This window comes from Anolis carolinensis, chromosome 3 (assembly GCF_035594765.1).
Source record: "Anolis carolinensis isolate JA03-04 chromosome 3, rAnoCar3.1.pri, whole genome shotgun sequence".
NCBI lineage: Eukaryota > Metazoa > Chordata > Lepidosauria > Squamata > Dactyloidae > Anolis > Anolis carolinensis.
Genome location: NC_085843.1, coordinates 191185673 through 191207690, shown reverse-complemented (window position 1 = coordinate 191207690; position 22018 = coordinate 191185673). Strand labels below are relative to the sequence as shown.

Here is a 22018-nt window from a genome sequence, read left to right as displayed (position 1 = left end):
GTGTATGTAAAATATTTTGTAGATGAGACCCAAAACAAACACTGACATTCATTCATGTTTCCTATACGCCTTATACACATAACTCATGGCAATTTTCCACACAAAATCTTCAATAATTTTATGCATGAAACAGTGTATACTGGACCATCAGAACACAATGGTGTAACTATCCCAAAATACTTTTGTGGATGGATTTGGATAGGAGAACATTTCAAATTCTAGAATCCTGAATAAAGGGTTGCCCAACCTGTACTACCATTTTAGGAGAAGGGAATCATGCTTCCTAAATATAAAGACCAAAAAATACCCTACTAATCTGCATTGCAAAACACTTTGCATATTTGAAAAAGTACAAAGGGAAAAAGAAGATCCCCAACAAGAACAACACAAATTCCAACCAGATGTTTTGGGTCTCTTTTTAGAGTAATAAAGCAGGGCACAAATAACAACAACAACAACGCAAAACGCTCACTTAGCAGCTAGATGTGATGTGACAAATCTTCCACAACCTGGCGCCCTTGAAATGTACTAGACTATAACTAACATAATTTTAAGTTACCATGACTAGTAAACTACTGTAAAAATTAGGGAGTGAGTGTAATTATATTTGCTATTATCCCTCCCATCTAGTATTTTTATGTTTTCAAAACAGCAGTGAAGGGCAGTTAAAATTCATAGCATGCAAGGTTGTTGATCAGAAAGTAGCTCTTACAACCAGTCTGTGTTTTGTCTAAATACCAAATGGGAATGTCGACTACAGTCAACCAAGCCATAGGATCAAAGAGTTGGCGGAGATCCCAAGGGCCATTGAGTCCAACCCCATTCTTCCATGCAGAAACACAAAATCAAAGCACCCTCAACAGATGGCCATCCAGTGTCTACTTAAAAACCTCCAGGGAATGACGCTCCATCATGCTACAAAGCAGTATGAGTCCACTGCTGAATAGCATTAACTAGCAGGAAGCTGTCCCTAATGTTCAGGTGGAATCTTTTCCTGCCATTTGAATCCATTGTTCCATTGTATCCTCACCTCCAGAGCAGCAAAAGTCAAATTTGTCCTCAATGTGACATCTTTTCAAATATTTGAACATGGCTATCATGTCTGCTCCCAGCCTTCTCTTCTCCGAGCTAAAAAAAAAAACCCAGCTCTCCTAGCAGATCCTCACTAGGCTTGTTTTCCAAACCTTGGACAATTTTGATCTCCCCTCTCTGGACACTTAGTGTAAATTTATCATCTATATTCATGAATCACTCGATATATACATTTCTGTCTACACTAAGATGGATGCACACCCAAGACACAGGACATGTTGTTCGGTCTATATAAAAAGAAAACTTTCCAATTCTAACATCAGGTGACATCCCCTAGTATAAGGGTCACCCCAAATCCTACAAGACACAGCCTTTCAGGCCTTCAAATAAGAACCATCCCTAAAACTAAGGAATAGCTGGCAACCTTCCCAAACCCAAATAACCTGAAGCCTACTGGTTTTCATGTAAAATAAATATAATAAAATATTTTTCAACAACACCTTTACCACCAATATGACCACCTATAACATTTTTGCACAGGATTTCAACAAAAAATGTATTAGCTTTTTAAAGTGTGTGTGGGGGGGGGGGGGGGGGGTTGCTGTGACCATAAACGTGAGCCTTACTTCTTACTCCTCTCCTTCACATAGGTTTTGATTTTGACCGTCTATACAGATTATCTGCTTGTATGTTTACATATAATATTGGTAATATTATGTTTTATTTACCAAGTCAGAAGCAAACCGAGGGTACAGTTGTAATGAATTTAAAAACAAACAAGGTTTTAAAACTTGGCATTATACTAAATCTCTTTTGATCAGCAGCTGGCCACTTGGAGCGTCTCTGGTGTTGCTGTAAGAAGGTCCTCCATTGTGCATGTGGCTGGGCTCAGGCTGCATTGTAGTAGGAGGTCTGTGGTTTGCTCTTTTCCACACTCAAATGTCGTGGACTCCACTTTATGGCCCAATTTCTTAAGGTAGGCTTTGCATCTCATGGTGCCAGAGCACACTCTGTTCAGCACCTTCCAAGTCGCCCAGTCTTCTGTGTGCCCAGAAGGGAGTCTCTCATCCAGCATCAGCCACTGATTAAGATTCCGGGTTTTAGTCTTCCACTTTTGGACTCATGATTGCTGAGGCATTCCTGCAAGTATCTCTGTAGATCTTAGAAAACTATTTCTTTATATAAGGCATTGATGTGCTTAATATTATAATGATGTGCTGAATATTATAATGTAATACAATATAATATCACAAATAATACAATATAGGTAAAAAGGTAAAGGTTTCCCCTGACGTTAGGTTGGCAGAAGCTGGGGCCAACAGCAGAAGCTCACCTCGCTCCCTGGATTCGAACCACCAACCTTTCAGTCAGCAAGTGCAGCATCTCAGCAGTTTAACACCACTATATTATTATACCATAATATATATAATAACTACCAGTATATTATACTATTATTATTTAATATACTGCACTATATCATGAGTTGTAGTATATATAACATAGTAGAGTCTCACTTATCCAACATAAACGGGCCAGCAGAATGTTGGATAAGTGAATATGTTGGATAAGAAGGAGGCATTAAGGAAAAGCCTATTAAACATCAAATTAGGTTATGATTTTACAAATTAAGCACCAAAACATCATGTTATACAACGAATTTGACAGAAAAAGTTGTTCAATACACAGTAATGCTATGTAGTAATTACTGTATTTATGAATTTAGCACCAAAATATTATTTCTATCATAATTATGCACATATATTGTATACAAATACAGGGAGCAAATATTACTGTTTTCAAGCATCTGTAATGGTAAGTTGTTCTCATGAGTGACAGGCATCCTAAGGCTGCATCTACACCACTTTAACTGGCGCTGGCTCAATGCGATGGGGTATCTGGGACATGTAGTTTGGTGAGGCAGCAACCCTGTTGGGACAGAGGAGGCGGCAGACCTCGTCGGACTACAACTCCCAGGGTCCCCTGCGCCTGGATCCCGCGCTCCATCCCCATCATTGCCTGGACTCACTCACCGGGTCGGAGCTGGAAGCTGCCGTCAGCGCGGCTACACCAGAGCGCCCGCTCGCCTTGCTGGAGGATGTAGTGGTCCTTGGCTTGGAAGAGCTCCATGCTGGGCGAGGAGGGAACGGCAGGAAGCAGCGGTGGCCCGGAGAGGAGAGCCAAGGAAGGGAAGGGACCTGCCCTGCGTTCCCCCGCCCGCCTCACCAACACCAAGAGCGCCCTGCCCAGCCCAAACCTCCCCTTCTAGCGCCAGGCAGCGACTGCGGCGGCTCCAGAGGAAGAAGGGCGGGAGCGCGCGCCCAGCCTCCTTCGCCCCGCCCCCTTTTTGGAGAGCGCCTCTCTCATTGGTCCCCATCCCGGCTGGACAAGTTCCGGCGCGCTCCAGCCAACCAGCGCGTGACGACAAGCTCCAGCGGCTCCTTTTTTTTTTAATTTAAAGGGACCGAACTACCTATTAGCCAAGGACAATCTGAGAGTGCACTGTTAGAATGATGAGTGGAGTTGGCCACTGCTTGAACTCCCCATTAATCAATGCTGTGGGATCCTGGGGTTTGTAGTTTGTTGTGGCATCAGCTACAGTGTAAAATTAATGCAGCTTGACACCACTTTGAAGTGCCATGGCTCAATGCAATTAAATTGATTGTTTTAATTGCCTATGTTTTATTTTTTGTACTGTATACGGCTTTGAATTTTGCCAGATTGTGAGCCGCCCTGAGTCCCTTCGGGTGAGAAGGGCGGCATAGAAATGATGGAAATAATAATAATAATACAGTAGAGTCTCACTTATCCAACATAAACGGGCCGGCAGAACGTTGGATAAGCGAATATGTTGGATAATAAGGAGAGATTAAGGAGAAGCCTATTAAACATCAAATTAGGTTATAATTTTACAAATTAAGCACCAAAACATCATGTTATACAACACATTTGACAGAAAAAGTAGTTCAATATGCAGTAATGCTATGTAGTAATTACTGTATTTACGAATTTAGCACCAAAATATCACGATATATTGAAAACATTGACTACAAAAATGCGTTGGATAATCCAGAACGTTGGATAAGTGAGACTCTACTGTAATAATAATAAATCCTGGGATTTGTAGTTCGTTGTGGCATTATCTACAGCAGGGGTCCCCAAACTAAGGCCCGGGGGCCGGATGCGGCCCTCCAAGGTCATTTACCTGGCCCCCGCCCTCAGTTTTATAATATAATATATTGTATATACATATAATATTGATAATAATATTATAATGTAATACAATATAACACTAATAATAATAATACCATACAATAGTATTAATTATATATTACTAATAATATTACTAATAATACTACAGTATAGTGGTATAGTTCAATATAGTAATATATAATGCTAATAGTGTGCTATGCTAACAATATAACATATTGTATGTACATATAATTTGTAAGCCACTCTGAGTCCCCTTTGGGGTGAGAAGGGTGTGACACAAATGTAGTAAATAAATATAGTAAATAAATAAATAAATTTTAGACTTAGACTCGCCCAAAGTCTTGAAAGCACACAACAACAACAACAACAACAACAACAACAACAACAACAACTGCAATCCTAATTAACTTGACTATCTCATTGGCCATAAGCAGACCCACACTTCCCAATGAAATCCTGATAAATGTATGTTGGTTAAAATTGTTTTTATTTTTAAATATTGTATTGCTCTTTTATTGTTATTTCATTGTTCTTATTGTTGTTGTTGTTTTTGCACTACAAATAAGACATGTGTAGTGTACATCAGAATTTGTTTGTATTTTTTTTTCAAATGATAATTTGGCCCCTCAACAGTTTGAAGGATTGTGGACTGGCCCTCTGCATAAAAAGTTTGGGGACCCCTGATCTACAGTGTACAGTTAATGTAGCTTGACACCACTTTGAACTGCCATGGCTCAATGTGATGAAATCCTGGGATTTGTAGTTTGTTGTGGCATCAACTACAGTGTAGAATTAATTCAGCTTGACACCACTTTTAGCTGCCATGGCTCAATGCCATGAGATCCTTGGATTTTTAGTTTATGGTGGCATCATCTACAGTATAGAATTAATGCAGCTTGGCACCACTTTTAACTTTCATGGCTCAATGCTATCGAATCCTGAGAGTTGTAGTTTTGCAAGGTCTTTAGCTTTTCCTGCCAAGGAGTGCTGGTGCCTCACCAAACTACAAATCTCAGGATGTCATAGCATTCAGCCATGGCTGTTGAAATGGTGTCAAACTGCAATAATCCTACAAATTCAAGGGATAATTGAATAAATTCTTAAGAATCAGTTTCAAGCTAGAATTTATACTATACATCCCAAGCTTCCTTAGCATTGAACCATAGTAGTTAATGTGTTGTCAAATTACTATAACTTGGCAGTGTTCTGGGAAGTAAAAGGAGGGCAACATGCCTCCAGGATGGCAAGCATGTTTCTTCTATGAGCCAGGAGTATCATAATCACATGCCTACAATGACAAAAAAACCCCACTTTTTTACAATATTTAATATTTTATGTATTTGAGGTGTGGAATTCAAAAATCACAATGGAAAAGTCAACTCTATGGAGTTATTTCATTAATATTGAAACATCAGTTTCAATATTAATGATATTAAGTCACATGTTGCAATATGAAAACATCAAAGCAAGGGGTGAAAATTATATATTATGGTTATTTATAATGCCAAATTCTTATAATACTAGTTTCAGTGAGTCCTCTGTACCCATGTTTGCATCCACAGATGCCACCTTCCATGGCTTGAAAATATCTTTTAAAATGTAAACATAGATTTTGCTATTTGATATGATGAACTGTTTGACGGTGGAATACGCTGCCTTAGAGTGTAGTGCAGTCTCCTTCTCTTGAGGTTTTTGAGCAGAAGGTGGATGGCCATCTGTTGGGAGTGCTTTGATTGTGTATTTCTGCATAGCAGAAGGAGGTTGGACTGGATGGCCCTTCGAGTCTCTTTATTTATGAATGTTTTAATGTAATTTAATTTTAAATTGAGTTAAAATATTACTGTAACGGTTTATATATGTGTTTTATATTGTTAGCCCCCCTGAGTCCCCGTAAGGGTGAGAAGGGCAGGGTAGAAATACTGTAATAAATAAATAAATCATCATAAAACTTTATTTCTACTCCACCCTAGCTTCCCAAAGCGACTCAGGGTAGATTCCAACAAACAACAGCATACCTTCAATGCCTTCATAAAACAGATAAATATTGGCATGAAATCCCAACAAAACTCCACATATGAAAACAGCGTTAAAAACTAACATCAAATTAAACCTAATATCAATGGGTTAAGTTATATCTCTGCTCCAGTCAATACAATGGGTGCCAGTCAGGTAGATGAAACCCCAGGGAGGGGGTCTGATTCAGTGATGGAGGTGAGGAAATGTTCCCAGGGATAAAATAAGATAATATCAGGAAACCCCGGTAGTGTTTCCTAAAGCCCATTCTGTGTTCCATGTGTCTTCTCATGGTATTGTGAAAGGATTATGCTAACTACTGAATAGTTATTCTCTGAGGCCTGAGGTGCGTAGTGCTTGTGCAACATTCTAGAGAAGTTAAATGATAGAGTTCAATGAAAGGTGGCTTGAAAGTGAGGGAAACTGTCAATGGAGGCATGGACTTTGGGATTCTTGAATTTGGGATCTGATAACATATAGGTTTGGAGATATATATTCCCCTGTTAATATTAAAACAAGCAGAAGTAAACAATTTGTTGGATATAAGGTGGATGAACAAATCAGAGAAATTAACAAATGGGAAGCAAGTAATCCTCTTTTAAAACTATTTATTTATTTATTTATTTATTTATTTATTTCAAATATTTATATTCCGCCCTTCTCACCTCAAAGGGAACTCGGGGCAGAGCACAACATATATACGGCAAACATTCAATGCCGGAACATAAAATAAACTATAAATATACATAAACACTAAAATCAGTTATCATCACATTAAAACCATTATTTTAAACCATCACAAATCAGCCATACTGTATCCGGTCAGCAGGGTGAAATTTCCTATTGCTGCCATTATTGCATTACCTCAAAGACTTGGTCCCACAGCCAGGTCTTTACCATCTTTCTTAAGGACAAGAGGGAAGGGGCTGATCTAATCTCACCAGGGATAGAGTTCCATAGTGGAGGGGCAATCACTGAGAAGGCCCTGTCTCTCTTCCCCGCCAATCGCACCGGTGACGGTGGTGGGACTGAGAGCAGGGACTCCCCAGAAAATCTTAATCTCCGCTGTGGTTCATAGAGGGAGATGCGTTCAGACAGGTAGATTGGTCCGGGGCCGTTTAGGGCTTTATAGGCCAAAGCCAGCACAGTTATTAACCTGGCTGCCTCTCATTGGACTATTTGAAGCTTCCAAACAGTCTTCAAAGGCAACCCCACATAAAGCGCATTGCAGTAGTCTATCCTAGATGTAACACGGATGTGGACCACCGTGGCCAAGTCTGACTTCCCAAGGTACAGGGGCAGCTGACGCACAAGTTTTAATTGTGCAAAATCCCCCCTAGCCACCAGGTTCCAGGCTCAGTGATGAGTCCAGGAGTCCTCCCAAGCTGTGAACCTGCGCCTTCCAGGGGAGCGTGATCCCATCCAGCACAGGCTGTAACCCTATACTCTGTTTGGCCTTTTGACTCATCAGGATGACCTCTGTCTTGTCTGCATTCAACTTCAATTTGTTCGTCCTCATCCAGACCTTCACAGCGGCCAGGCACCAGATCATGACCTGGACATCTTCCTTAGCATCTCATGAAAAGGAGTAGTAGAGTCAGACATCATCTGCATACAGATGATATCGAACTCCAAAACACCGGATGATCTCACCCAGTGGCTTCATGTAGATATTAAACAACATGGGGGACAATACTGAACCCTGCGGGACACCACAGAACAATGGCTGTGGAGATGAGCATGAGTCCCCCAACAACGCCTTCTTGGTACGATCTTTCAGGAAGGACTGAAGCCACTGCAAAATAATACCTCCAAGACCCATGTATATATGTTTGTAGTTTCCATACAATTAGAGTAGAGAAGTATGTTGTGTAGTTTGATATGTAGTTGTATGTCTGGGTTGTTGTATGTCTTTTGGGCTGTGTGGCCATGTTCCAGAAGTATTCTCTCCTGACGTTTCGCCCACATCTATGGCAGGCATCCTCAGAGGTTGTGAGTTGTATGTCTGTTTATATGTGCGTAGGTATTGGTTTTATTTGTTTGTTTGTTTGTTTTTTGTTAAATAATGTAATTAAAAATATTGGTGGTTACAGCTTAAAATGTTTTTTTTAACTTTTTTAAAAAATGTCCAAAGGGTAAACCTTTATTTTGGCATTTTATATTAAGGGACACTATTGTACTATGCCACTGTATAGAATATGACTTAAGCATCCACAGATTTTAGGATTCTTGAAACCAGACCACAGCAGAAACCAAGGGCCAGCTGTGAAACTTCCTATTGTCTGGAAGCAACTCTCCAGTGCCTTTCCCAGGCCTATTTGCAAATTCCAGGGACTAAACATGTGACACTTCTATATTTATCACAAGTGGAATGAGGCCTTCTAGTCACATTCCCACGCCAGCTGGCATGTAAGTAAATCTCACTTCTCGCACCTTTGTATTTTCCCTGGAAATTAATAATGAAATAACCTCTTTGTCCGAAGCATAATCTCTTCGTATCATGCACTTATTTATCTTTCCATAATGTAATCTACTTATCAACTTATACTTTCAGTGGCATGTCAAAGGATCATGAAATTAATTGTCGCAGGTAGCTGATTTTAACAGTCTTCTCTATGAAAGCCAAGCTGAGAAACAGCAGCTAGCAACAAACTCAAACCTCTTCCCACCAAACTAATAGAGCAGTTATTGGTCATACTATTGTCAAATTTGTGGTCATTCAATACTATTCAATATTAGGTGTACATTATCTGAAAATATTGCATTCTTGTCCATGTGTGTCTTTTCATCAGATTAACTCTTTCTCAGATATGCCATGCATAAATCCTAGTCCAGCATATATTTATTCATCGCACTGCAGTCAAAGTCTAATGATGTAATGCTGTATTGGCTTTCAAGGATGCAATTTTCAATTGAAGTTAGAGGGACTAATGCAGAGGATGAAATGAAAAATTCGTAGGATGCACAGCAGGCATTTTCATAACCAACCTGAGTCTTCAGTGTCTATTTTACATTAGCGTGACTCCAATGATTGCAATGATCCAAATACCATGAAACAGATGGAGTGTTTGAGGTGCGTAAAAATTTGCAAAGCATGAATGATGAGCCTACAGTTTGCTGAACATCAACCACTGATATCAGCATTTTATTTGTGTGTGTCAAGTGTTCCAAAAACAGCTAGAAAAAGAATGGCCTTTACTGTTGTGCTTTCACTTTTTCCCTTTCGTTTTTTCCCCAAGTCTGTTTGGTAGATCATAAGTTCATAAGATGAATGTGGGGAAAGACCTGAAATATCAGACCAAGTGTTTGGGGCCAGTATCCAGTTTCTATCCATCCCAGACCAACCATTTAATAATCATTCAGCTGCTTCCAAAAATCATATGAAGTGGCAGCTCTTTGCTTAGAGAATCTACTGTGCTTAATTTTACTAGAACTCCAAAGAATTTAACCAAATGCAAGCTCACAAATTATTCACAGAGAAATCTACTCCTGTTTCTAAAAAAGTACTGTGTTCTTGAAGGAATAGGGAATGTTATTGTAATGATGCCTTTGACATTGTGTCTTTGGGCTCAGAAACCTTTACTGATCTACTGTAAAATAACCTTGAGATTTACTTGTAGATCCCTGTGTGTAATTTGTCCACCCATCCAAGGTCCCACCTATACATATATTCAGAGCACAAACATTTATATACATATTTCTGGGGAACACCCAGTAACACTCTCCAAGTCAACTTCTTCCATGGATTCTTCACGGATTATAGATGCAGCTAATTTATAGGAAAAATTGAGTCAGAAGAGAAGAAAGTATTTAATACTGTTAGCTGGAATGTCTTGTGCTCAAGTTTTAAATTTTTTTTAATGAGCTTGTAATATGCATATTGCTTTTTTGTGAACTACAATGAATGCATCACTGGTGAAAAACAATTCAGAAGAAACGGGACATAATAGATAGTGTTGTCATTGAAATGTCACGATCAAAAATAAATTACAAAAGAAGCCTTACATCCTTACTTGCAACATTATTTCTTTTAAGAATTCTGACTTCAGTATAGCTTTTTCCAATCTAATGCTCTTCAGATGGCACAGAAACAGATTGCTTCTCCCATCATCTCCAGCCAGCATAGCCATGCTGACTAGAAATGAGAACTGCAGCCCAAGAATTGTGTTCTTTTAATATTGTAGTCTATAAACGACATATTTTTTTCCAAATGTAAGCTCAGTGGGAAAATTTTGACAGAACTTGTTCTTCATTCTTATCTAAGGTCATTCCAAAAACGTGCTTGCATGATAAAAGTGACAACTGCAGGGCCAGCAGCAGTCAGAAACATACCACTCTCGTACAATCAGTTTTTAGGTCAACAAAATTGCTATAAAGTCCTCAGATGCACTGATGCAAATCTGAAGGAAAAGAGGTCAGGGTTTGCAGAATTCTGTGAATGTCACTGGATGTGGGTGGTTGACAGAGATGAATCCTGGCCTCATCAAATAATCCTGGCTGAACATGCCATATTTACAGAAAGACAAAGAATGTCCTGTTTGTAGCTGCTTTCGCATATAGTCTGGTAAGCAGCAAGAACAAGATTTCCCACAAAACAATGTTTCATTTCTTGTTTCATTACCTTCGAGATTAGAGCTTACAGATGTCCTAATTATACAACGACAAGGTCATATTAATCTTCTAAATTTCCACCATTATAGGTGTGCATTCTGAGATGTATCTATCAGTCACTTAGCCTCAACAGAAAGGACTTAACCCCATATAAGCTGGAACAACTATGTTTTAACTAAATTATTTTCACCGATTGAAATCCTCATACATAAACTGGCCTCATAGACATAACCTACTGCAGTGGTTCTCAACCTGTGGGTCCCCAGATGTTTTGGCCTTCAACTCCCAGAAATCCTAACAGCTAGTTGTAGGATTTCTGGGAGTTGTAGGCCAAAATACCTGGGAACCCATGGGTTGAGAACCACTGACCTACTGTGTTGCAGAGGATATCGAACCTATCGGTTGAAGCTTTTAAAGGAAGATATGGAGGCGGTTACGTAGATAGTAGATGCTTACATGAATAGAATTATTTTCTACTATTTGATGCAACTCATCATTATCTCAGGACTTATCTATGCTGCTGCTCAGTTGTTTAGTCGTCTCCGACTCTTCGTGACCTCATGGACCAGTCCACACCAGAGCTCCCTGTTGGCCATCACCGCCCCCAGTTCCTTCAAGGTCAACCCAGTCACTTCAAGGATACCATCCATCCATCTTGGCCTTGGTCGGCCTCTCTTCCTTTTTCCTTCCATTTTCCCCAGCATCGTGATCTTTTCCAAGCTTTCCTGTCTCCTCATGATGTGGCCTCTAATATCCTTCCCTCCAGTGAGCAGCCGGGCATTATTTCCTGGAGGATGGACTGGTTGGATCTTCTTGTGGTCCAAGGCACTCTCAGGATTTTCCTCCAGCACCAGAGTTCAAAAGCGTCTATCTTCCTTTGCTCAGCCTTCCTTATGGTCCAGCTCTCGCGTCCATAGGTTACTATGGGGAATACCATTGCTTTGACTATGCGGACCTTCATTGCCAGTGTGATGTCTCTGCTCTTCACTATTTTGTCAAGGTTGGCCATTGCTCTCCTCCCAAGAAGTAAACATCTTCTCATTTTCTGGCTGCAGTCTGCATCTGCAGTGATCTTTGCACCTAGAAATATAGTCACTGCCTCCATGTTTTCTCCCTCTATTTGCCAGTTATCAATAGGTGTAGTTGCCATGATCTTGGTTTTCTTGACATTTAACTGCAACCCAGCTTTTGCACTTTCTTCTTTCACCTTGGTGATAAGGCTCCTCAGCTCCTCCTCACTTTCGGCCATCAGAGTGGTATCATCTGCATACCTAAGGTTGTTAATGTTTCTTCCAGCAATTTTAACTCCGGCCTTTTTATCTATACTGGCCAGTAAACCTGGGACCAATCCAGAACAAAAGGCTGTCACACAGAGAGTCCTGAATCTGCGATGGCAGTGCTTTACAGTCCAGCTGGTCCACATTGATCACAATAGCCCCATGTAGACCAGTGGTTCTCAACCTGGGGTCTCCTGATGTTTTTGGCCTAAAATTCCCAGAAATCCCAGCCAGTTTACCAGCTGTTATGATTTCTGGGAGTTGAAGGCCAAAAACATCTGGGAACCCCAGGTTGAGAATCACTGATGTAGACCATCACATTACCATCTATGTCACTGCTGCCACTTCTGGATAGCTGCAGAACTCCTGGCCACTGGAAGCATCCTGTGCTAACATCAACAGAGGTGCCCACATAAGCAGAAAAAGTGGAGGGGGTCCCCTCCTGACAAAATCAGGGGAAAGGAGATGATGGGAGTACTCCATATAGAAAGTAAGCAGTCCGAATCTGACCTGATCCTCCTGTCCGTACTAAGTTAAATTTGCGAGGTAAATTTGCTCTAGGATTCCAAGCTAACTCTGGAGCATCTCCCAACATCTCATAATCCAGATTTCTTAGCAATACTTATCAGAAGTGAAGGTGTGTCATGAAGAGAGCTAGGACTTAACACATGGTGAGTACAGGTTATTAGGCCCATATAAACAAATCCTCAATGACATTCAGGGAATTTATTTATTTATGACATTTCTACCCCATCTTTCTCAACCCCGGAGGGGACTCAAGGCAGCTTTACACACAGGCAACTATTTGTTGCCTTAAAAACAATGTACAGTTAAAATGAACATTTTAAATTCAATTATAAAATACATGAAGACAATTAAAATATTTAAAACAATACATTCACAATTAATCACATAAGCATAATCCGGGCCGTTCCTATGATCATTGCACTTCATTCTATATCTATCTATTGCACAAGTTCCACAAAGCCACATTTTTACTCTCTTACAGAAGGTCAGGAGGGAGAGATTTGCACAGCCGAGGGGCCATCACTGAGAAGGCCCTGTCTCTCGTCCCCACCAATCGCGCCTGTGAAGGAGGCAGGACCTAGAGCAAGGCCTCCCCAGATGATCTTAAACTCTGAGATGGTTTGTAGAGGGAGATACGTTCGGACAGGTAAGCTAGGCCAGAACCGTTTAGGGCAGGGGTCCTCAAACTTTTTAAGCCGAGGGCCGGTCCACAATCCTTCAGACTGTTGAGGGGCCAGATTATCATTTGAAAAAAAAAATACAAACAAATTCCGATGCACACTGCACATGTCTTATTTGTAGTGCAAAAACAAAAACAACAACAACAACAGCAACAACAATGAAAGAACAATACAATCTTTAAAAATAAAAATAATTTTAACCAACATACATTTATCAGGATTTCAATGGGAAGTCTGCTCCTGCTTCTGGCCAATGAGATAGTCAAGTTAATTAGGGTTGTTGTTATTGTTGTTGTTGTTGTGTGCCTTCAAGTCATTTCAGACTTTGGGCGAGCCTAAGTCTAAAATGTATTTATTTATTTATTTACTGCATTTATTTACTACATTTGTATCATACCCTTCTCATCCCAAAGGGGACTCAGAGTGGCTTACAAATTATATGTACATACAATATATTATATTATTAGCATAGCACAATATTAACATTATATATTACTTTATTGAACTATACCACTATACTGTAATATTTTTAGTAATATTATATGTAATATAGAATATATCTATATATATAAAAGAGTGATGGCATCACGGCGATTCACAAAACAACAAAAGTACAGGCCCCCCAACCTCAAAATTTGACAACACAACCCATCATCCACGCCTCAAGGTTGATACAACAAAAAGAAAAGAAAAATAAAGTCCTAATTAGAGGGAGAGCAATAATTTTTTTTATCCAATTGCTGCCAGTTTAGAGGGCTAATCTCTGCCCACTTGGTTGCCTAGCAACCAAGGGACAGCCAGGGTTCAGTTAGGGGACAGGCAGATTTAGGCCTCACTTAGGCTTCTTCCACAGATTATCTAATTTGCACTGGATTATATGGCAGTGTAGACTCAAGGCCCTTCAACACAGCTATATAACCCATTTATAATCTTATATTATCTGCTTTGCACTGGATTATCTTGACTCCACACTACCATATAATCCACTTCAGTGTGCATTTTATACAGCTGTGAAGAAGCAGCCTCATATAATCCAGTTCTGAGCAGATAATATAAGATTAGAAATATACAGTAGAGTCTCACTTATCCAACGTAAACAGGCCGGTAGGATAAGTGAATATGTTGGATAATAAGAAGGGATTCAGGAAAAGCCAATTAAACATCAAATTAGATAATCGTTATACAAATTAAGCACCAAAACATCATATTATACAACAAATTTGACAGAAAAAGTAGTTCCATGCGCAGTAATGCTATGTAGTATTTAAAGTAGAGTCTCACTTATCCAACACTCGTTTATCCAACGTTCTGGATTATCCAACGCATTTTTGTAGTCAATGCTTTCAATATATCGTGATATTTTGGTGCTAAATTCATAAATACAGTAATTACTATATAGCATTACTGTGTACTGAACTACTTTTTCTGACAAATTTGTTGTCTAACATGATGTTTTGGTGCTTAATTTGTAAAATCATAACTTAATTTGATGTTTAATAGGGTTATCCTTAATTCCTCATTATCCAACATATTCGCTTATCCAACGTTCTGCCGGCCCGTTTATGTTGGATAACTGAGACTCTACTGTACTGTATTTACAAATTTACCACTAAAATATCACAATGAATTTAAAACACTGACTACAAAAACATTGATTATGAAAAGGCAGACTGCGTTGGATAATCCAGAACATTGTATAAGCGAATGTTGGATAAGTGAGATTCTTCTTTAATATGAAATAATTACTGGGATAGAATAATGCAGAACAATATAATCTCTAAAACCAGGAGAGTAAATAAACAGGGGAATTCCACACAGGAAACAATCAGGGCCAGCTAACACCTCCCAACAAAGTATTCCCATCATCAAAGTCTGGCAAATCCTGTTTTCTCAGGGCCACAGACAGTAGAAGCACATAAAATATCGCAAACAACACCACTCTGAAAAGAAGGGAATTCCAGACAGGAAACAATCAGGGCCAGCTAACACCTCCCAACAAAGTATTCCCATCATCAAAGTCTGGAAAATCCTCTGTTTTCTCAGGGCCACAGACAGTAGAAGCACATACAATATCGCAAAGAACACCACTCTGAAAACAAGGGAATTCCAGACAGGAAACAATCAGGGCCAGCTAACACCTCCCAACAAAAAATTCACTCAGGGAGGAAACAGCCAGGCTTTAAAGCTGCAAGGCCATTACATCCTAATCATTTTTCCTAATTGCAGCATTCATACTTGCCTCCAACAAACAAAAAAAAACCAATCAGAAACATTGTATATTCACAACCTTTAGGAAATGATATCCCCTGATGGTGTAGCGTGTTAAAGCGCTGAGCTGTTGAACTTCTGGACCGAAAGGCCACAGGTTTGAATTGGGGGAGCGGAGAGAGCCCCCACTGTTAGCCCCAGCTTCTGCCAACCCAGAAGTTCGAAAACATGCAAATGTGAGTGCATCAATAGGTACTGCTCCGGCAGGAAGGTAACACCGCTCCATATAGTCATCCCACATGAGCTTGGAGGAGTCTACGGACAACGCCGGCTCTTCGGCTTAGAAATGGAGATGAGCACCAACCTCCAGAGTCAGACACGACTGGACTTAATGTCTGGGGAAAACCTTTACCCTTGACCTTAACTACCACCAATTCCTCAATACTTTATTTCCCAGACCACCAGACTTCGCCACAGCAACGCGTGGCCGGGCACAGCTAGTAATTAATATTATTATATGGTATTATTATTAGTGTTGTATTGTATTACATTATAATATTATTATCAATATTATATGTATATACAATATATTATATTATAAAACTGAAGATGGGGGCCGGATAAATGACCTCAGAGGGCCGCATCCGGCCCCCGGGCCTTAGTTTGGGGACCCCTGGTTTAGGGCTTTATAGGCTAAAGCCAGTACTTTGAATTGTGCTTGGTAGCAGACTGGCAGCCAGTGGAGCTGACGTCAAGGGGGGGGGGGGGGGGTGTATGCTCCTGTGAGCAATCTGGCTGCCACTTTTTGAACCAATTGAAGCTTCCAAACAGTCTTCAAAGGCAACCCCACATAGAACGTGTTGCAGTAGTCTATTTGGGATGTAACCAGAGCATGGACTACTGTGGCCAAGTCTGACTTCCCAAGGTACGGGTGCAACTGGCTCACAAGTTTTAATTGTGCAATTGCTCCACTTGCCACTGCTGAAATCTGTGGTTCCAGGCTCAGCTATGAGTCCAGGATCACTTCCAAGCTGCGAACCTGAGTCTTCAAAATTCAGCATTAAAATACTGCGAAATTTGGACTTGGTTTGATTCCTGTCACATTACAAGATGTACATTTTTAAACTGCCACTCCCACACAAAAATCCAGGCAATCATATAGAATTTGGGATGAGGAGGTCAAAAGCTATTCAATATTACTGCCACACAAGGCATCAGACACGATACTAAGTGAAATTATTTCCCTGCCCTGAAATTGGTGCTTCAGAATGATAGCCAAAAGAAAGTAATGTAGCTGTAATTATTACAAGCTCATAACTCCAACATGTATTATTGCTACTTAAAGCAAACCATATTCTGCCAAAAATCCCTGCTGTTAAACAGCTTTTCAGTATTCATATATAGTTATTTATTTTCCATCCCAGCATTATGTATCTCAAAATCCAAACATTTTTTTTCCGTATCAGGAGCAACTTAAGAAACTGCAAGTTGCTTCTGGTGTGAGAGAATTGGCCGTTTGAAAGGTCGTTGCCCAGGGGTCGCCCGGATGTTTTGATGGTTTTACAATCCTTGTGGGAGGCTTCTCTCACTTCCCCGTATGGAGCTGGATCTGATGGAGGGAGCTCATCCACGCTCTCCCTGGGTTAGATTTGAACCGGCAACTTTAGATCAGCAACCCAACCTTCAAGTCATCAGTCCTGCTGGCACAAGGGTTTAACCCACTACGTCACCGGGGGTTCATCCATACATTACAACGTATAAGTTAAATACATGGCTAATATTAGAAATTATAATTGCAACTATTCAGTCTCCATCTAACGGTTTTCTCCTTTCCCATTATCTAACATGTTTAATCCCTCCTATTAAATGGTCTTCCATTATGTCTCCCTGGCTTGCTACATAATAACCTGTCACAGCTGGCATTCATAATGGTAACATTGGCTGGTGATGGGGATCTGTCCAACTAATTTTTTAAACGTTTTTAGCAGAAATATTGCAATGATTGTTTCTTTTAATCTTTTTTTATCTTTTCTGTTAGCTTTTTACTAAGGCCTCTTTCTCTTCTCTCCCATCTTCCTTTTCTTGTTTCTTTTAATCTTTTTTATCTTTTCTGTTAGCTTTTTACTAAGGCCTCTTTTTCTTCTCTCCCATCTTCCTTTTCTTTTTTTTTGTTCTCCCAGTCCTTATCTAAAGACAGGAAACTATCTCTTTAATCTATTTTTTTCCTCCTTGCTAAGGAAGTACAGGTGGAGGATGTTTTATCACTTCAGCTTTGACGGATCTGAAGATTAAACTTCACTTCCGATGCCTCAAACAAAAAAAAGGTGATTATTCCCACAGGAGTCTTCTTTACTTTAAAAAACCTAGTGACATTGTCACCAGAACTTTACGTTCAGTGTGCATGTTTATATATGTAATGTGAACAAATACAAAGGCATGGCTTGTTGGATCTTAGGTGAATTCATCTGGTCTTATGCAGATGCAGTTTCACTGTACTTATTCTCATGGACTGTTTTGTCTTTAAACTCACAACCAGAAGATGTTTTAATGGTCCTGCCAACAGTAAGGAATTTTGCAATTTTTAAAAATGTGCAGTATTGGTAGCTGCAGGCAGGCAGGAAATGTATGGGCTGATGCAACATAAGCTTTTTTGTGTGTGTGTCAGGAGTGACTTGAGAAACTACAAGTCGCTTCTGGTGTGAGAGAATTGGCCATCTACAAGGACGTTGCCCTGGAGATGGCCGGATGTTTGATGTTTTACCATCCTGTGGGAGGCTTCTCTCATGTCCCCGCATGGAGAGCTGGAACTGACAGAGGGAGCTCACTCGCTCTCCCCAGATTCGAACCACCAACTTATCGGTCAGCATTCCTGCCGGCACAAGAGTTTAACCCATTGCATCACCAGGGGCTCCATAAGCACTGTTAAAGGAAAGTTATTTACCATTAATTTCTGCCTCCCTTTGACAATCTTTTTGCTTACCTGTTCAATAGTGTGAAGGAGAATTTGTTTTCATTAGTCAATCTGTAACAAAGCTTAAATCATGCATGGAAATCATATACACTCCACATATTGTTTGATTGCAAGTCGCAGCAACTTTATCCAGTATAGCCAATGATGAGGAATGCTGGGAATTGCAGGTCAACAATATCTGTAAAGTTATATTGTAGTTTTGGTAATCCCAGCTATCTGTACTTTATCAGTGTAAATGTATATTTTTCCACTTAGGCAAGTAAGGTAAAGGTAAAGGTTTTCCCCTGACATTAAGTCCAGTCATGTCTGACCTTGGGGGTTGGTGCTCATCTCCATTTCTAGGCCGAAGAGCCGGCATTGTCTCCAAGATCATGTGGCCGGCATGACTGCATGGAGCGCCATTAGGCAAGTAAGCACTTGCAATTTAACCTAGCCATTGATGAGGACCTGAAAACAATATCTGAGCAAATCAAGAATGGGTAAGTGTGGATCTCCAAATGATGTTGTTTGCAACCCCTATCCAATGTAGGCAGCAAAACAACTGGTGAAAAATTATGGGAGTTCTTTGACCACTCCTGGGACTGAGAACAAGAGATTTAACCATGGAGTCAGGTTAGCCACCATGTAGATCAGTGGTTCTCAACTTGTGGTCCCCAGATCATGTTTTTGGCCTTCAACTCCAAGAAATTCTAACAGCTGATAAACTGGCTGGGATTTCTGGGAGTTGTAGGCAAAAAACATCTGGGGACCCTAAGTTGAGAACACCTGATGTAGATGTTCTGAGAAGGAGTTCCAAGAATTGTGGCATGGCAAGAAGAACAGGCATCTGTAATCTGACTCATCCGAGAAAGCAGGAAAACTAAAACAGTCCCTAAAGCATATAGACATGGGTGAACCTTCCTGTTGACTATGGTGCTATGAAGGCCCCATCTACACTGCCATATCAGCCAATATCTGCTCTCAGATTATCTACTTTGTACTGGATTTTATGACAGTAAAACTGAATTACTTTGTCATGAAAAGTCACCAGCATGAAATGTCTGGAAATCTTTGATCTAGATCAGAGTTTCTCAAACTGTGTTCCTCCAGTTGTTTTGGACTTCAGCTCCCACAATTCCTAACAGCTATGAAACTGGCTGGTATTTCTGGGAGCTGGAGTCCAAAACACCTAGAGGACCAGAGTTTGAGAAACACTAGTGTAGACTTTTGAGTCAAAATCCAAGGCCCACAGGTAGCATCTTCATGACTCTGATGACAGGACCAAGTAATGGGACCAGGGATGATCAGTTAGGCTAGGAAATATGAAGAGAATCCAAATAAGCTTTAATTACCTCTCAAGGTACATACTTTGCCACAGTGGAATCTCTTTGGGAGGATCTTATACATTGCATGTAAAAATTCACAGCAGTCAGTCACAGATACAATGATGCATTGTTACTACAGTTGATTTCCCTACCTCCTTTATGACTTTATGGCATTGGGCAGCTGGCCTGTAGCAATTATAAATGCTTCTAAGTGCCCTCCAGGACTTATGCTGCAAAGCAATCTCAATAGTCAGCAGTCTTTTTTTTACAAGAAACATAAAACCACCTAGTAAGCTGAGAGGCCGGGTCACTTTGTTCAACAATGCCCTTCACCAGGAGCCTATTCTATATCCTGGCTCTGTATTTTCCCTTGAACACCTGCCTGAAGGACATCATGCATGAGATAGGGAAGAGGAAAAACACAGGCACAGGAGTTAACTCCTCAGTGGCTAGAAATCAAGTTCTCAGCTTCCATTCAAAGAACTGGTAATTTGGACTGATTTTAAAATATAGGGAGATAAAGATTTAGAAATTTCCATGCTGTAAAATATTGCTCAGTGAAGCATTCTCTTTACACTTCCTCCTCCCATTTGCTATTAGGGCAGTGGTTCTCAACCTGGCACCTCCAGATGTTTTTGGCCTACAACTCAAGCCAGTGCAATTAACTGCAATGAATCACTCTGACCAGGAGGTCATGAGTTCGAGCCCCGCTCGGAGCCTATGTTTGTTTGTCTTTGTTCTATGTTGAAAGGCATTGAATGTTTGCCTATATGTGTAATGTGATCCGCCCTGAGTCCCCTTCGGGGTGAGAAGGGCGGAATATAAATGCTGTAAATAATAAATAAATAAATAAATAAATAAATTTTAGAGAAACAAAAATTAGAGTTCCTCCAGAACTACAAGCACTATCTCAATCAAATCTGGATTAGTCACACTATAATTACTTACCTTTCTACCAATTTACATTGCAATGGAAGTAATAACGGACATAGTCGAAGAGACCATAGTAGAAGCTGCCAAAATGTGATAGCCAGCAGGCAAAGCCTAAGGCGCGGGACAGAACCGAGACTGGGGGGGGGGGGGGGAGTGGGGATTTGATCTGGATTGCAGGTGAAAAGTGAGGTAACTGTTGAAACTGATATGTCTACTACTGATTCATCTAATTCAGTGGTTCTCAACCTAAGGGTCCCCAGGTGTTTTGGCCTACAACTCCCAGAAATCCCAGCCGGTTTACCAGCTGTTAGGATTTCTGGGAGTTGAAGGTCAAAACATCTGGGGACTGACAGGTTGAGAACTACTGGAATCTAGTCCAAGCTCTGCCAAAGAAACAATGGAACAGGAGTAAAGAGAAGAAGCTGTGTCATTGGACATTATATGACCAAGACTGTTTCTGATGACCAAGTGAAAGCTCTTTTCGTGCAAAATCCACAAACGCCATTGCCAAGATATGTATTTCCTTGGATGAGAAGAGGCATCTCATATTTCAATCCAAATGGTTCAGCAGATTTCCCAGGTTAGCCTACTCATTTCATGTACAAGGAGCACTCTGTAGGTATGGTGTGGTGTTTGGAGGAGAAGTTGGGGTTAAGGTGGTCATCAGAAACTTGGTGCATTGGTTGCTAAACAATTTGTGTGATGGGAAAATGCAATAGAAGTCTTCAATAGACACCAAACACAGAGTACCATCAGAACAACTTGTGCTTGGCTGAAAAATTCTTGCTAATTCATAGTGGAAAATGTCTTGACGTAACCCATCATCATGATAAAGGAAATAAGAAGAATGCAGAAAGAAACAGAAATAAACTTCTGCCAACTGTGCAAACTATTTCCTTTGTGCCTGTCAAGAACTGGCTTTAAGAGGGAGCAAAGATTCAGGACCTATTACCTATGAATAACCTTTGCATAATGATGGTAATTTCGGGGCCTTGTTGAGATCTCATGCCAGATCAGGAGACGCTGTCCTGAAAAGTTTTCTTGGGGGTGGGTGGGAGAGAGAGTTTCAATCCCTTCCAAGTTTTTTGTCTGGCTATGGACCTGCCTGGAGAAACAATATTTTGGAACCACTGCTCTAGAACTTTTCTTTTTGTTAAATCACTATTTGCAATGCATGGGCATTAATGTGTCCACAAGCATCTGAGCAGCCGGACCCTGTGACCATAGGACCTTATAGGTGAGTCTGTAGCC

General features: G+C 40.4%; 1 protein-coding gene and 1 long non-coding RNA gene across 3 annotated transcripts in view; one reads left to right on the top strand and one right to left on the bottom strand.

Annotated features, from left to right (window-relative positions):
- Positions 1-3335, bottom strand: part of inpp5f (inositol polyphosphate-5-phosphatase F) — a 62641-nt gene extending 59306 nt beyond the window's left edge. Inside the window, exon 1 of the mRNA XM_003218614.4 lies at positions 3063-3335. Coding sequence (XP_003218662.4) covers positions 3063-3159 — 97 coding nt within the window. The 5' untranslated portion in view covers positions 3160-3335. The remainder of the gene's footprint in view (positions 1-3062) is intronic.
- Positions 3336-8342: 5007 nt separating this feature from the next.
- Positions 8343-20865, top strand: LOC103278272 (uncharacterized). 2 transcript variants are annotated; one of them, XR_010004555.1, is made up of 4 exons: positions 8343-8664; positions 17797-17883; positions 18873-19009; positions 20435-20865. It is a non-coding gene; the product is annotated as an uncharacterized LOC103278272 (long non-coding RNA). The 2 variants fall into 2 exon arrangements; XR_010004554.1 differs by lacking the exon at positions 8343-8664 and adding an exon at positions 12360-13317.
- Positions 20866-22018: the final 1153 nt, after the last annotated feature.